This window comes from Vanellus vanellus (assembly GCF_965231255.1).
Source record: "Vanellus vanellus genome assembly, chromosome: 16".
Taxonomy (NCBI): domain Eukaryota; kingdom Metazoa; phylum Chordata; class Aves; order Charadriiformes; family Charadriidae; genus Vanellus; species Vanellus vanellus.
Genome location: NC_138921.1, coordinates 2,580,827 through 2,593,303, shown reverse-complemented (window position 1 = coordinate 2,593,303; position 12,477 = coordinate 2,580,827). Strand labels below are relative to the sequence as shown.

At 61.7% G+C, this 12,477-nt stretch overlaps 1 protein-coding gene across 1 annotated transcript; it reads right to left on the bottom strand.

Moving 5' to 3' along the window:
- Positions 1-4,960: 4,960 nt before the first annotated feature.
- TESC (tescalcin) lies at positions 4,961-11,806 on the bottom strand. Its single transcript, XM_082491453.1, has 8 exons — positions 11,686-11,806; positions 7,482-7,551; positions 6,448-6,528; positions 6,063-6,202; positions 5,886-5,947; positions 5,708-5,815; positions 5,224-5,271; positions 4,961-5,113 (listed from the first exon to the last, which is right to left on the bottom strand). The coding sequence occupies exons 1-8, from the start codon at positions 11,741-11,743 to the stop codon at positions 5,036-5,038; spliced, it is 645 nt and encodes a 214-aa protein (XP_082347579.1). The 5' UTR covers positions 11,744-11,806; the 3' UTR covers positions 4,961-5,035.
- Positions 11,807-12,477: the final 671 nt, after the last annotated feature.

Genomic DNA, 12,477 nt, shown 5'->3' with positions numbered 1-12,477 from the left:
TGGTGCCCAGGGCTGATGGCAGGGGTTCGAGTTGAGGAGCTGCAGTCAGGACATGTTGGACCAGTGTTCTGGATTGACCAGGCAGAGGTTAGACCGAAGGTGAAGTCTCACACTGGGAGAGCATGGTACAATGTGCCAGGCTGGTGACCATCAGAGGGGCTGGGTGGATGGGAACAGCTAAAGAATCAGAAGGCATCAAAAGAGGAAGTAGTTTGGGGTGAAGAGCCTCAAGAATGACTTCTGGTTTCTATTGTTGATGACAGTGATGCTTAGCAAAAAAGAGGAGTCCATTCTCTTTATGGGAAGGATCCCTGGATATAAGTTTCTTCCCTACTATTCTCCAAAGAGAATATGTGATCAAAGGGGGAGGCTGTCTCTATTGCAGCCTCCAGCTGCTACCAGGTTCTGGAGCTCTAACTTCAATGAAGAACAATGGGTGGTGCATAGCAAAGCAGTCTTAATGCAAAGGACGTGGTAGGACATGCTCAGCTGTAGTGCCATACTGGAAAAAACCCCGCTGTTTGGGGTCCAAGCCACCAGCAAAGGCCCCAAGAAAGTGCCTTTTGCCTCTGTTTTGTGTCCTTGACCACCGTCGCGGTGGGGGAAGAGCAATTCCAGCATTTTGTGGTCTGCTGTCCCTCTCTTGATGCTTAGGAGTGGTGGGAGGAGGAGCAGCGGGTGCATTTGTGCAGGAGGGTCTGTGGGGATCTCTGACTCCTTTCCCCTTCCTTGTAGCTCCGCAGAGCAACACCTTCCCCTCCCACCTGTCCTGCTTTCAGCCTCTGCTGTGGTGCCCCTGTCCAGAGGGGAAGGTTCCTCTGCCACGTCCTGGTTGCTGTCAGAGAGGGGTGAGCATGTGGTATCCATCAGCCACAGTGGTGCAAAAAATACTTCCTTATGCCTTCTCTGACCCCTCTTTTCTTTCAGTGATGTTTGGCTGCTTGTTTCCCCCTTGTGTAGATGGTGTCAAAACCTTCAGCTACGTGCTTGAGGGATGGGATGCCATCCACAGGGACCTGGACAGGCTGGAGAGGTGGGCCCATGTGAACCTCATGGGGTTCAAGAAGGCCAAGTGCAGGGTCCTACACCTGGGTTGGGGTAACCCCCGGCTGGGAGATGAAAGGATGGAGAGCAGCCCTGAGGAGAAGGACCTGGGGGTGGTGGTGGGTGAGAAGCTCACCAGGAGCCGGCAATGCGCGCTGGCAGCCCAGCGAGCCCCCGGCATCCCGGGCTGCATCCCCCGCAGCGTGGCCGGCAGGGCCAGGGGGGGATTGTGCCCCTCTGCTGCGCTCTGCTCTGCTCTGGGGAGACCCCCCCGCAGTGCTGCCTCCGGCTCGGGGGGTCCCCCCAGCAGAAGGACACGGAGCTGTTGGAGCGGGGCCAGAGGAGGCCCCGGAGATGCTGGGAGGGCTGGAGCCCCTCTGCTGGGAGGAGAGGCTGGGAGAGGTGGGGGGGTTCAGCCTGGAGAAGAGAAGGCTCCGGGGAGACCTCACAGCCCCTTCCAGTGCCTACAGGGGCTTATAAAAAAGGTGGGGATAGAGTTTTTAGCAGGGCCTGTTGCGATAGGACAGGAGGTAATGGTTTTAAACTAAAAGAGGGGAGATTCAGAAGAAATGTTTTACTTTGAGGGTGGTGAGACACTGGCCCAGGTTGCCCAGAGAGTTGGCAGATGCCCCATCCCTGGAAACATTCCAGGTCAGGTATGGGTGTCTCTGAGTACCCTGATCTGCTCATGGCGGGGGGGTTGGACTAGACACCTTTAAAGGTCCCTTCCCACCCAAACCATTCTATCATTTTATGATTTTGGCCAGCGCTGGCATCTTCCCAGCCCGTACCAGTCTACAACTGGTCCCTGCTGCTGAAGGGGAAGATGAGGCAGCAGTGGTTGGAGACCTTGTAAGAACCAATGAACTAAGCAGTAGAAAGGAGTGGGGAAAGCGCCTGTTCCAGATCAGGATTAGTGCCTTTGGCAGATTTCTGGCCAGAAACGTGGCTCTTCAGCCTCTGGGCCAAATGCGTCTTCACGGAAGGCAGCTGCCAGCTTCGTTGGTGGGAGAGTTCCCAAGTCACCTCTGCATGGGAGAGCACCGTTTGAAGGAAGGGAGGAGCTCCTCAGAGTTTAGCTTACAAATACCGGCTGCAGTTGGCCGCCTGGCTCCATCGCTGCCTGCTCCTGCGCTGCCTTCCTGCTCTCCTGCGCCTCCCGTCCTTCCCGGGCACATTTCCCCGGAGCGTCGGTCTCTCCTGCTTTAATAAGCCACTATTATCCTTTACCGCGCGCGCTGGGCTTTGCGGGATTTTGCTGTGCTCTGCGACCGAAATGTGGCCCTTGCCAGATCTCCCAGCGCTCTGCCAGTTTTTCCTGCCCTTTACGGAATTATTATCCTCCGTCTCGCTGGGTTTTGCTGTGCGTAACGCCAACCTCCCGTTACACGCAGCCCTGCCTTTCCGCTGGCCGTGGCAGCGATGCTCCTGCCCACCCGGAGGAAGGGTTGCTGCAGGCAGGGCTGTACGCAGCCTTGGAGCCTCCGGCCTTTATCATCGTCCCTTTGCTGGGGGGAGGATCGGGTTTATCTTCCCCGGTCCCCCCGGTTCCGCTCTCCCTTTCGTCTGCTCCCTGCAGCCCTCCCTCCCCCTGGTGCCTTCATCCCGTTTCCTGCGGAGAAGACAAACACGAGCGACTTTGGGTCCTGCCTCTGCTTCCCCGCAGCCCCTGCTCCCACGCTGCCCTCGCCACCTAACGAAAGAGCCGGGGGACAGCTAATTAGCTCGAGGGATAATAATGACCCTCTTATCGATACTCTTCAGCCCTCCTGCCCTCTGCATTGCATGATGCATCCAGCCCTCGCTGGCTGCGAGAAGCGCTGATGTCTCCTCCAAGAAAACCGCCACGGTGTGGAAGGGGGAGTGGGACCGTGTTCTTACGGCGGCGCACGGGAACAGCAGCAGCAAGAGCTTTGCTCGGGAGGGGCAGCCCCACTGGGCCATCCAGGGGTGGAAAAGGGCCTTCCAGACACACACGACCGCCGGTCTGGGCAGCGGGGATGGTTCTGCAGCATCTGCACGGTAACTCCTGTGAGAAGATGGGGACAGGAGCCTGGGGCTGCTCCGGAAACCCGGGGGTGTCGGGAGAGGCTGGATGTTGCGCTCTCGCGTGCATGGGGAGGGACGGGAGCACCGAGGGTCCGGCACGGGGAGGAGGAGGAGGTGGAGGTTCAGGAGGAGAAGGAGGAGGAGGTTCAGTCTCAGCCGGGAGGTTGGGCTCTGACCCTCTGCACTGGTTGGCGCCGGTGCAGACGCAGCCGGGGATGAGCCCGGGGGATGGAGGTGTCCGGAGGAGCAATAGAACAGGACTGAAGAGTCCCACAGCCCTGCAAGCGCAGGCAAGGCTGTGACTGCCACCGCGCAGCACCGGGCGACCCTCAGGGCCTGAACGGCTGCACGGGAAGAGCTGTGAGCTCCATCGCCACCGTCCCCTCCGCAGCATCGGCACCAGCCCTGTCCCTCCCCACCCGGTACAGGTCGAGCCCCACATGCCGGCGCCACGACGGCTCAACCAACGCCGCGGGTGGTGGCAGCGCTGCCCCGTGGCGTTGCGGCACTCGCCATGGTGGCGTCCCCGCACATGGGGCTGTGAGACGGGATGGGCTCCATCCCTCGCGGCTCCCTCCGAAGCCCGGTGAGCCCCAGCGTGTCCTGGGTGCCGCCGAGCAGCGCAGGTCTCTCCAGGACAGGACTGCATTGCAGGGAAGGGCTGTCCTTCGCCGGGTTAGCGCGGCTGCTCTCTGGCTGCTGGCTCTGAAGAGCTTTTCGGGTGCGGGAGCTGTGGTCCAGCAGCTCTGAACCCAGAGCTGCATCTGCAGCTGCACCGATGGGGCAAGAAGAGGTTTTGGGGAGGGGTAAAGCCGCAAAAGCCTGCGGGGAGCAAGTCCTTATGTGTGCCCTCAGCTCAGGGATGCCTGGGCGGCGCAGAACAACACCCCCCTCCCCGGTAACGAGGAGTAGAAGGAAAAATTGTGCCCTGAGCCGGGTAGCCGGCGGGTGCTCGCTTGCCCACGGAGGGATGGAGGGGGCTGTTCGTGGCTCTGCATCCATCGCGCCCCCCAGCCCCCGCTCGGGCACTGCCAGCTGCTTGCTGCGGTGGGGGCTGGTTTTCCGTCGAGCGGACATGTCACCGGGGGGGAAGCTATTTTTGATAAAACAAACAAATCTTTCCAGCTTTTCTAAAAATAGCCCTTGCCCTTTTTTTTTTCTCCCCCTCCCTTCCCAGCTCAGGCTGCCTTAGAGACAGAAATCCGCCTCGAGCCATCCAGTTATTAATACCAGTAAACAAACCCTTATCTCCGGTGCCTTGTTCTAGCGGGAACATGTGGGGGCGGGAGCCACCGGGCTGCCAGGAGCCCACATCCCCATGTCCCCGCATCCCTGCTGCCTGCCTCCCCGCGGTCCCCGCGCCGCCTCTCCTGCCGGCAGACGCAGCCAAGGTGGTTGGTTCGGGTTGGACTGGGGGGTTATTACTTGCGCTGCTGCCACCTCCGCTGGCTTCAGCGTCTCACAGGCTGCGGAGAGGGATGTGATTGCCCTTCCGGGCGCCGAGAGCGCTGCCTTCACCTCCTGCCCCTCAGCATCCCCATCCCTGCCTGCGTACGGTCCCCACGGTACGGGGATCGGGGGGCTCACGGCACAAGGTGGGGCAGCTCCTTCCCAAGAGCAGCACGCGGCAGAAGTTAAAAATTCAGGTGTAAGGGGAGACCAGGATTTGCGGAAGCTTTCTGCGCAGGGAGAGACCCCTGCCAGGCCCTGGGGGATGGATGGAGTATTTCTCAGCAAGGAGTAAAAAGAGAAATACCTTTTATTACAGATAAAAGCCTCTTATGTTTCTAGAGAGCAGAAGGCAGCCCCACGGCGGGACAGGCACGCGGGCGGGTACAAAGCGCTTGGTGCCAGGAACACGGAGCTGCTGCGGATCCTCTTCTTCCTCCTCCTCCTCCTCCTCCTCCTCCTCCTCCTCTGTTTCCCAGGAGGGAGCCGGAGATCAGTAGCAGTGCGCGATGGTCTCCATGTTGAGGAAGCGGACGTGCATCTTGGTTTCGATGTCGATGCCCTGCCACATCTGCAAGGGGAAGGGGGTGAGCGGGACCGGATGGGGGGCTCGGCTCGGTGCCCACCCCAAAACGCCCGGGTCCCTGCGACCGCCCTCAGATGAGCGGAGATGCCACCAACCTTAAGGAAGTCTTCGAAGGTGATGCCCTCATACACCTGGTCCGGCCCCTGGGCGCAGCGAGAGAGAAAACATTACGGCTGCCCCGCGCCAATGGGGCAGGGGCATCGGGGCACTGGGTTGCCGTGGGGTGGGGACCTTGGGGCTACGGGACATGTCTCCCATGGGTGCACCGTGCCCCGCGGCCAGCCCAAAATTGGTTCCCAGCACTACCATGGCTGCAAGGCGCTGCCTTTTTTAGGAGCACTAAAGCCCCAAGCTCTGAGGATGGTGCTTTATGGGGTGCTGTTCGCTTATCCCCCTTGGGCTCTTCTAATGGAAAAACAAAAACCACCCTGAAAGCTGCTGCCTGCAAAAAAGTCTTCTCCAGCCAAAGCATCCCGGGGTGAGGGGAGATGCCCCGGGCAGGATGGAAACCTTCCAGCCCCGTTTTCGATACCATCACAGCACTTCCGTGCCGCGACAGAGCAAGGAACCGGCTCCCACCATTTGTCCCACACAGATGCTGGCTGCCTCCATCATGGCCCCATCGGCGATGGACCGCGCCGACTCCTTCTCCAGGTGGGGGTTCCCCGACAGCAGCTCCTCCACCACCTACGAGGCAGCGGGTCAAAGCCGGGGCCGGGAATTCGGCGGTGACGGGGCGGAAGGGACCATACATTACATTTCTGTACTCTTGCAGCGTGATCTTCCCATCGTGGTCCGAGTCGTACATGTGGAAGAGGACTGGAAGGGAGGAGAGGAGCGGGGCAGGGTGAGGGGAGCCCCGTCCTGCCGTCCGTCCGTCCGTCCGTCCGTCCCCCCGCCCCTTCCCCGGCCCCGGGCTTTGGGCAAACCTCACATTTGAGTTTCTCTTTCCGGAAGCGATCGAGCTGCTCCTCGTCCATGTTCATCTCGATGGGTCTGAAGTAGGACATGATGGTCAGGAAGTCTTCGAAGTTTATCTCATCCGCCAGCCCATCCGACGCCTGCCGCAGGTTCCTGCCGAGAGCGGAACCGCCGGTGATGGGCAACCGAGACACACACACACACCCCAGGAGAGCCCATCGCATCCCTCGGCAAAGCTTTAGGGCTGTTTTTTCCCTAAGACTCAGCTTAAATGTCTGTCATTTTCGCCCTGGCTCCATCCCCGCCTTTAGGGAGAAGCTCTTTGCCCAGCCACCTCCCGCTTTCAGAGGATAACCCAATTAACCCCCCGCCGCCGCGGTGCCGGGGAATGTTCTTACCGCTTGTCGAAAAAGGCATGGACGATCTTCCCCCTAATTGGGTTGAACTCCAGATCGGGGATGCTGTCAAAATTCTCCTTGCTGCAAAGGGAAACGGAGACAGCCCGAAGCGTGAGAGAGCCGCGGAGGAGGAGGAGGAGGGAGATGCTCTGACAGGCAGCGAAGGGCTGGGACAGAAGCCCCAACCCCATTCTTTCAAAGCCATCACGAAAAAATAAAAGAGGTTTTGCAGGAAAACCCTCGTTTGCCTCGATTGGGACTGAAAGCAAGCATCAGTCTGTGCTTGGTGCAGCAACGGGGGATTTTTGTCCCCATTAAAATGGGTCTTTGGGAAGCTCTGGGACACAGCGGCTCAGGGCCCTTCGCACGGCTCCACCTGCAAACCGTTTTCAGAGAGTTTTCCCAGGAATAATGTCCCGAACGGGGCTGGAAGAGGCGCGGGAAGGAGCTTCTGCCATCCACCCTCCTCTCAGCTCCCTCTGCCCCGCTGCCGCCCCGCGTTGTGCTGCCCCGACACCAGCCCGAGCCTGGGCTGGTCGTTTGCTATCGACTTTATAAAAAGCCGAGAAATAATTGCAGTGGGGAGGGGGGGAGGGGAGCAGAGGGCAGCCGGGCTCCCCGGCCGCGCTGAAGCCACTCAGATGTGCCGGAGTTGTCCCGAGGAAGCGGAATCGTGGGTTTTGGTGCTCAGTCGCCTGCGCAGACACCGAGGAGGGGGGACGAGGGCGACTGCACCGCTCCCCACCCCACCCCAAAACTGCTGCATCCCTCCCCCAGACTGGTTTTAAAGCGCGGGGAAAACGGGCTGCTTGGCAGGAGCGACTCTGCTCTCCGGCCGCTGCTTCGCCGCTCATTTTTCCTCCTGTTATCTGCAATGCCGCCCTGCAGAGAGACAGCTCAGCGCGGCCGCGGGATGACCGGGGGAGGACACCCTCATCCTCACAGCGTGGGCAGCCCGGAGTCTCCACTAAGCTCCCTCGGCAGCCCCCAGCGGCGCCGGCATCGCCCCAGCAGTGCACGTGGAAGTGCCATACCGGATGGTCAGCTGGTCCCGGCTCAGCTGCTTGAATCGCCGGTGTAGGTGCTCGATCTGCTCGGAGGTGACTGTGGAGGGGGGGAAAAGGAGAGAGGTGAGAGGGGGGGTGAGGTCCCCGGGCACAGGGCAGCCAGCGGGACACCCATCTGCAGAACTCACGTCCTCCCCAGGGACAAGAGGGCACCAAAACCTGCTGCAAAGTTTCTTCCCTGGGGGAAACCACCAAACCCACCCCACCCAGCAATAGCCAAAAGGCTCCTGCACACCCCCACCCAGGGCCTTGGGCATCTCTTGGCACAGTTGTCCCCATCCCCGTTTCCCTTTGGCAGCTCTATGCAGCCCCACAAGGGCCATCGCGCTGCGTTGGTCCCTGCGTGCTCCGTCCCTTGGTCACCGCAGGGGGTGACAGCGTGATGCCGAGGGCTGGTTGATCACCAGTCCCGCTCTGCAGAAAATCCTCTGGTCCAGACCATATGGCATGGCACGGCACGGCATGGCACGGCACGGCACGGTACTGCATGGCACAGCATGGCACGGCACGGCACAGCACGGCACGGCACGGCAGGATTCTCCCCCCCTCGCCAGTTTAGGCTCCTCGGTAGCAGACCCTTCAAACAGGCTTGACCATTTAATTTGGGGTTTGCTGATGCCGTGGGCAGGAGCCGTGGCGGGGCGGGGGGAGCACGGCTCGACCTGCCCCACCACATCTCGACCTGCAGCTGGGAGGTTCAAGCGCTCACGTCCACAGCCACGTTGGGCAACAGCAAATACCACTTTTTAAAAAAAAAAAAAAAAAAGAAGGGCAACTCCAAAGCTGACAGCAGCCACCTGTGTCTCGCCAGGGGCAGGGAAAGGCTCGACACGGAGGAGACGCACCGGCACCCAGAAAGCAAAGCCGGGCTTTGATATAGCTGCTGCCGCTGGGGCGAAGCCGGGCTGCCGGGAAGCCCCAAACCACCCAGGGCTGCGCCGGCTGGAAGCGGGACGCCCATCAACCTTGCTTTGAGACCTCCAGGCGCTGAGGTTACAGCGTGAAGCTCAGCAGCATCTTTTCACCTCCTTAACCTCACGATGCAGTTTGGTTTTGTTTTGTTTTGTTTTGTTTTTTTTTCCAGCTATTCTCTATAGGCTGTAACTAAGCTCTACAAACCCCTCAAGACAGGCAGAGCCTGACCTTCTCGTGCAAATATTGTCAGCGGCCATTCCCAGGAGCCAGGGAAGCCGCTTTCAGCTCTGTTTGCGGGAGTCGGTGGCGTCTGTCCGGGCACCAGTCGGACCCGCGCACCGGAGCCGGGCACGGGGCCGGGCTGCGCCGGCGTCTGGTTGTCAGCGCGGAGAAAGATAAAAGCGTGTTATAAAATATAATTGAGGGGTTGCAAACAGTTAAACGCCGTGGCTGAGAGACAACAGGTCAACGCCGAGCTCTCGCGCTCGCTGGCTGAGCTCTCGCTCTTTTATGATGTTTAAATAATGTCCTTTGCTCTGACTGTGGTTTCGCAGCCTTGAAATAGAAACCGTATTGATCAGGAAGGCCGAGCTGTTACAGACCTCTATTAATGAACTGGAAAACCCATCTGGGCTTGTTGCTGGGGGTTGGCGTCTGCCCCGGGGCGCTGCCTGTGCTGGCAGCCCCCAGCCCCCTTTGCAGGATGAGGCTGTTGAAGCCCCCTTGGACCGACGCTGGGGGTCCTGCCTCCGAACCCGCTGGCTCTCGGGCGGTGATGCTCAGCTGCACGGGCACCACCAACTCACCCATATGACGTTTTGTTTCCCCCTAACCCCGCTCTGGCCGGTGCTCTGCTGCTGTCCACGCGCACAAACTTTCTCCGGACTTTTTGCTTTCCAATTTTGGCCACAGAGAAGTGACCTTTCGCTTTCTCCCTTGACAACATCGCCGTCACCATGGGAGCAGCTGGGCCACCAAGCCTTCAGCATCTGGGACTCGGTTGCGCACCAAAGTCTTTGATCTCGCAGAAAAATATCCCAGACGCTGACGTGACAAAAAACTGGGGTCACCGGCTGGATGCTCCAGCCCCGCTCCCCATCCAGCCCACAGCTGCGAGGCAAAAAAGAAGGCTCTTCCTCCCTCTTTCCCCAAACCCAGGTCTTCCTCGCCCGGCTCTGAGCGGCGGCGCGGGGCTGCGGTGCAGGCAGGTCTCCGAGGACGGCACCGGTCCTGCGAAGGGCGGCAGCGCTTGGCTGCTTTCCAGAGGAAAAAAAAAAAAAACAAAACAACAAAAAGCTGCACCTGCACAAAGGGCAAAGGCTTTCCTGCGAGAAGGACCGGCTGAAGGGCAGCAGAGGCCCCTCATATCGGAGAAACAGCCTCAGGGCTCTGACGCTTCAGGCCTGCGTCCAAGCATGGCAATCTACGCTAAGGGGGGGGAAAAAAATGGTATTTAAACCGAAGGGCACTGGATTCGCCATTTCCCAGCCTGCGGCGGTTTGTGCTGCTTGAGCAAAGGGCATCCCCCGGGGAAGGGATGCACCGGAGGGGCTCAGCCCCGCGCTGCCCTCCCCGTGCGGTGTTTCGCCTCGCTGGACCGGCCTGGGTGCGGGAAAAGATCACACCGTCCCGGGAAGAGCCAGTTCAGCATCCGGCACGCACTGCTGTGCGGCTTCGTGATCAAACACGCGGCAGCAGGGATGGGAACCAGCCCCGCCGGCCCTGAGCAGACAGCCGTGGGTGCCCCCGCGGCTTTGAGGGTTTGGAGCACCGGGGAGAAGGCAAAGGAACGTGCCGTGGGCACATCCTGGGAGCCCCGCCGTGTCCCTGCTCATCCCAAGGGACCAAGGGTGGCTGCGATGCCCTCCACGAGGTTGTACCGCAGCAGCAAGGCTGTTAAAAATAAAAAACTGAATGGCATTTCCCCAGTTTTTTTTTTTTTCTAGCAGCAGCCGCAGCACGGTGGGAGCCCTGTGAATCCTGCCGGCAGCGCACTGCGCTCACCCCGGTCGTGGCGTGGGGTCATCACCCACTCCCCCCCCCTCCCCGGCCTCCGGTTTCGATGAGACTTTTTTTTGGGTGTTGCCTTTGTAAATCCTTCTCCCGGACTGATTCACAGGGGCAGTGGGGCGTGAGGCCGGTGCCTCCCGTGGGCAGGTGCCAGGAAAGGCCCACGGGCAGTATGCCCCAGGCCAAGGCGGTCCCCAAAAAAACCCCACCTCCTCCCACCCTGGGCTGCCACGCTCGCAGCCCCGGGGGCTCCCCAGGCTCCTGCCTGCAGGGAGGGCTGAGGCCACCCCGGGGTGCCCAGTGGGGTGCTGTGGTGCTCAGCCCTCACTGGGGGAGGAGGAGGAGGGAGAGGGGAGGAAGGGCGATGTGACCATAGTGTCAGTGACAGTGCTGGGGAGAGTTGCTGGACCCTCTCGGCCCTGGCACGTGCTTTGGCTGTGGGCAGAGCTTCCTCCCTCCACTCCTCCCTCCATCACAGCCCGCTCTGGGGATGGCAGGAGCTGGAGAAACCCACCAGGAGCAGGATCTCTGTGTCCTGGGCCATCCTGGAGCGATGACATTCTCCAGGAAGGACGCGACCACCCCGTGTCCTACGCACCAAGCCCCGCTTGGAGCCCTAGGCCACATCCCTGCTGCAAACCCCCGTCTGCCGGTCCCTTTCCCTCGCACCGCTGGGGCGCGATGCACCGTACCAACCCCGAGAGCATCACCGGACGGCAGCAGAGCTGGTGGCTCCGGGGCAAAACAGCGACGTGGGGACAATTTCATGCACTAGCGGCATGGGAGGGCAAAGCCTCGCTGGGGCTCACACGTGTGCACGCTTGACGCCCCGGCTGGCAGCGGTGCGGCACCGGGGGTGCACCGGAGCATCCCTGTGGGTGACATGGCTGCATCCTCCCCCCCCCCCCCCAAGCACCAACAGCCTGGTGACATGCCAGCACCCCCGGGTGACACGCCTCCATCCCCCCCCCGCCCTTAACCCCTCCATCCCCCCGGTGACATGCCTGCAACCCCCCCACATCCCCCCGGGTGACATGTCCCCTGCGGGACCGGACACCCCGTGTCCCTCTCCGGGGGGGACGGGGGGGGTGCGCGGTGCCCGGCGGTGGGGCAGGAGCGCTCCGGGAGGGTGTGGGGGTGTTGTGGCGGGGGGAAGGCAGCGGGCAGGGCCCGGCCAAGGTGCCCCCCCCTTCCCCCCCCCCCCCCCCCCCCGGGCCGGGCTGCGGCGGAGCCCCGCGATACTCACAGCCGGTCCTGTCCGCCAACTCCCGCATCTCGGCGGGCACGGAGTGCGCAGAGCCCATCCCGGGCCGTGCCGGGCCGCTGCACCGGGGCTCCGCCGCCGCCGCCGCCGCCGCTTATAAGGGCGGGCGCGGCGGGGAGGGAGGCGGTGGCGGCGCGGCTCCCCCGGGTCCCTGAGCTCCCCGCCGCCGCGCCGTCCTTAGGTTCCAGAGTTAACAGCCGCACCAGTGGGCTGGCGTGGATGGGATACCGCCCCCCTCGGAGTGTGGGCAGCTGCCCCCCCGCCCCGTGCTGGTGGCACTTGAAACCACTCGTGGCTTTGGGCACTGCAGTGCCATGCATGTCCCCAAGTCAAGGGCAAGGGCAGGGAGAGGCCCCCGCGTCCCCCACCCCGCCTGGCTTGGGTGCCCCTCCGGGATGCCCGGCAGCGGCAGGAACCCCGTCTCCCACAGGACCCCTTCACCTTCCCCCATCCCTGGCTCTGCCCAGGGACCTGGGAGGCTGGGAAGAGAAAAAGGGGGGACAGAGAAGGGGGTGGGAGCATCACAGGATCCCCCCCAGAAGAAACTCAGCACTCCTCGGGACCAGAGGAGCTGGCTGTGACCCCGGGGGCTGCAGAGGTGGGTGTTCCTGTCACCGTCTTTCTCTCGCTGCCAGACTGGGCTCCGGCCCTGGCAGCGACACATCAGCCTCCCACAAGCGCAGGGGAAGAGCAAACCACTTCCGAGAGACAAGGCAGCGGGTCTGAAGAGCGACAGGCAGAGAGCACAGCACGCCACGGCAGGGGGTAGCAAGT

Coding starts and splice junctions, on each gene's coding strand:
- TESC (XM_082491453.1), bottom strand. CDS start 11,743: ATGGGCTCTGCGCACTCCGTGCCCGCCGAGATGCGGGAGTTGGCGGAC. Junction 6,529..7,481: donor CGGGACCAGCTGACCATCCG/GTATGGCACTTC, acceptor TTCCCTTTGCAG/CAAGGAGAATTTTGACAGCA. Junction 5,114..5,223: donor CCTTCGAAGACTTCCTTAAG/GTTGGTGGCATC, acceptor TTCCCCTTGCAG/ATGTGGCAGGGCATCGACAT.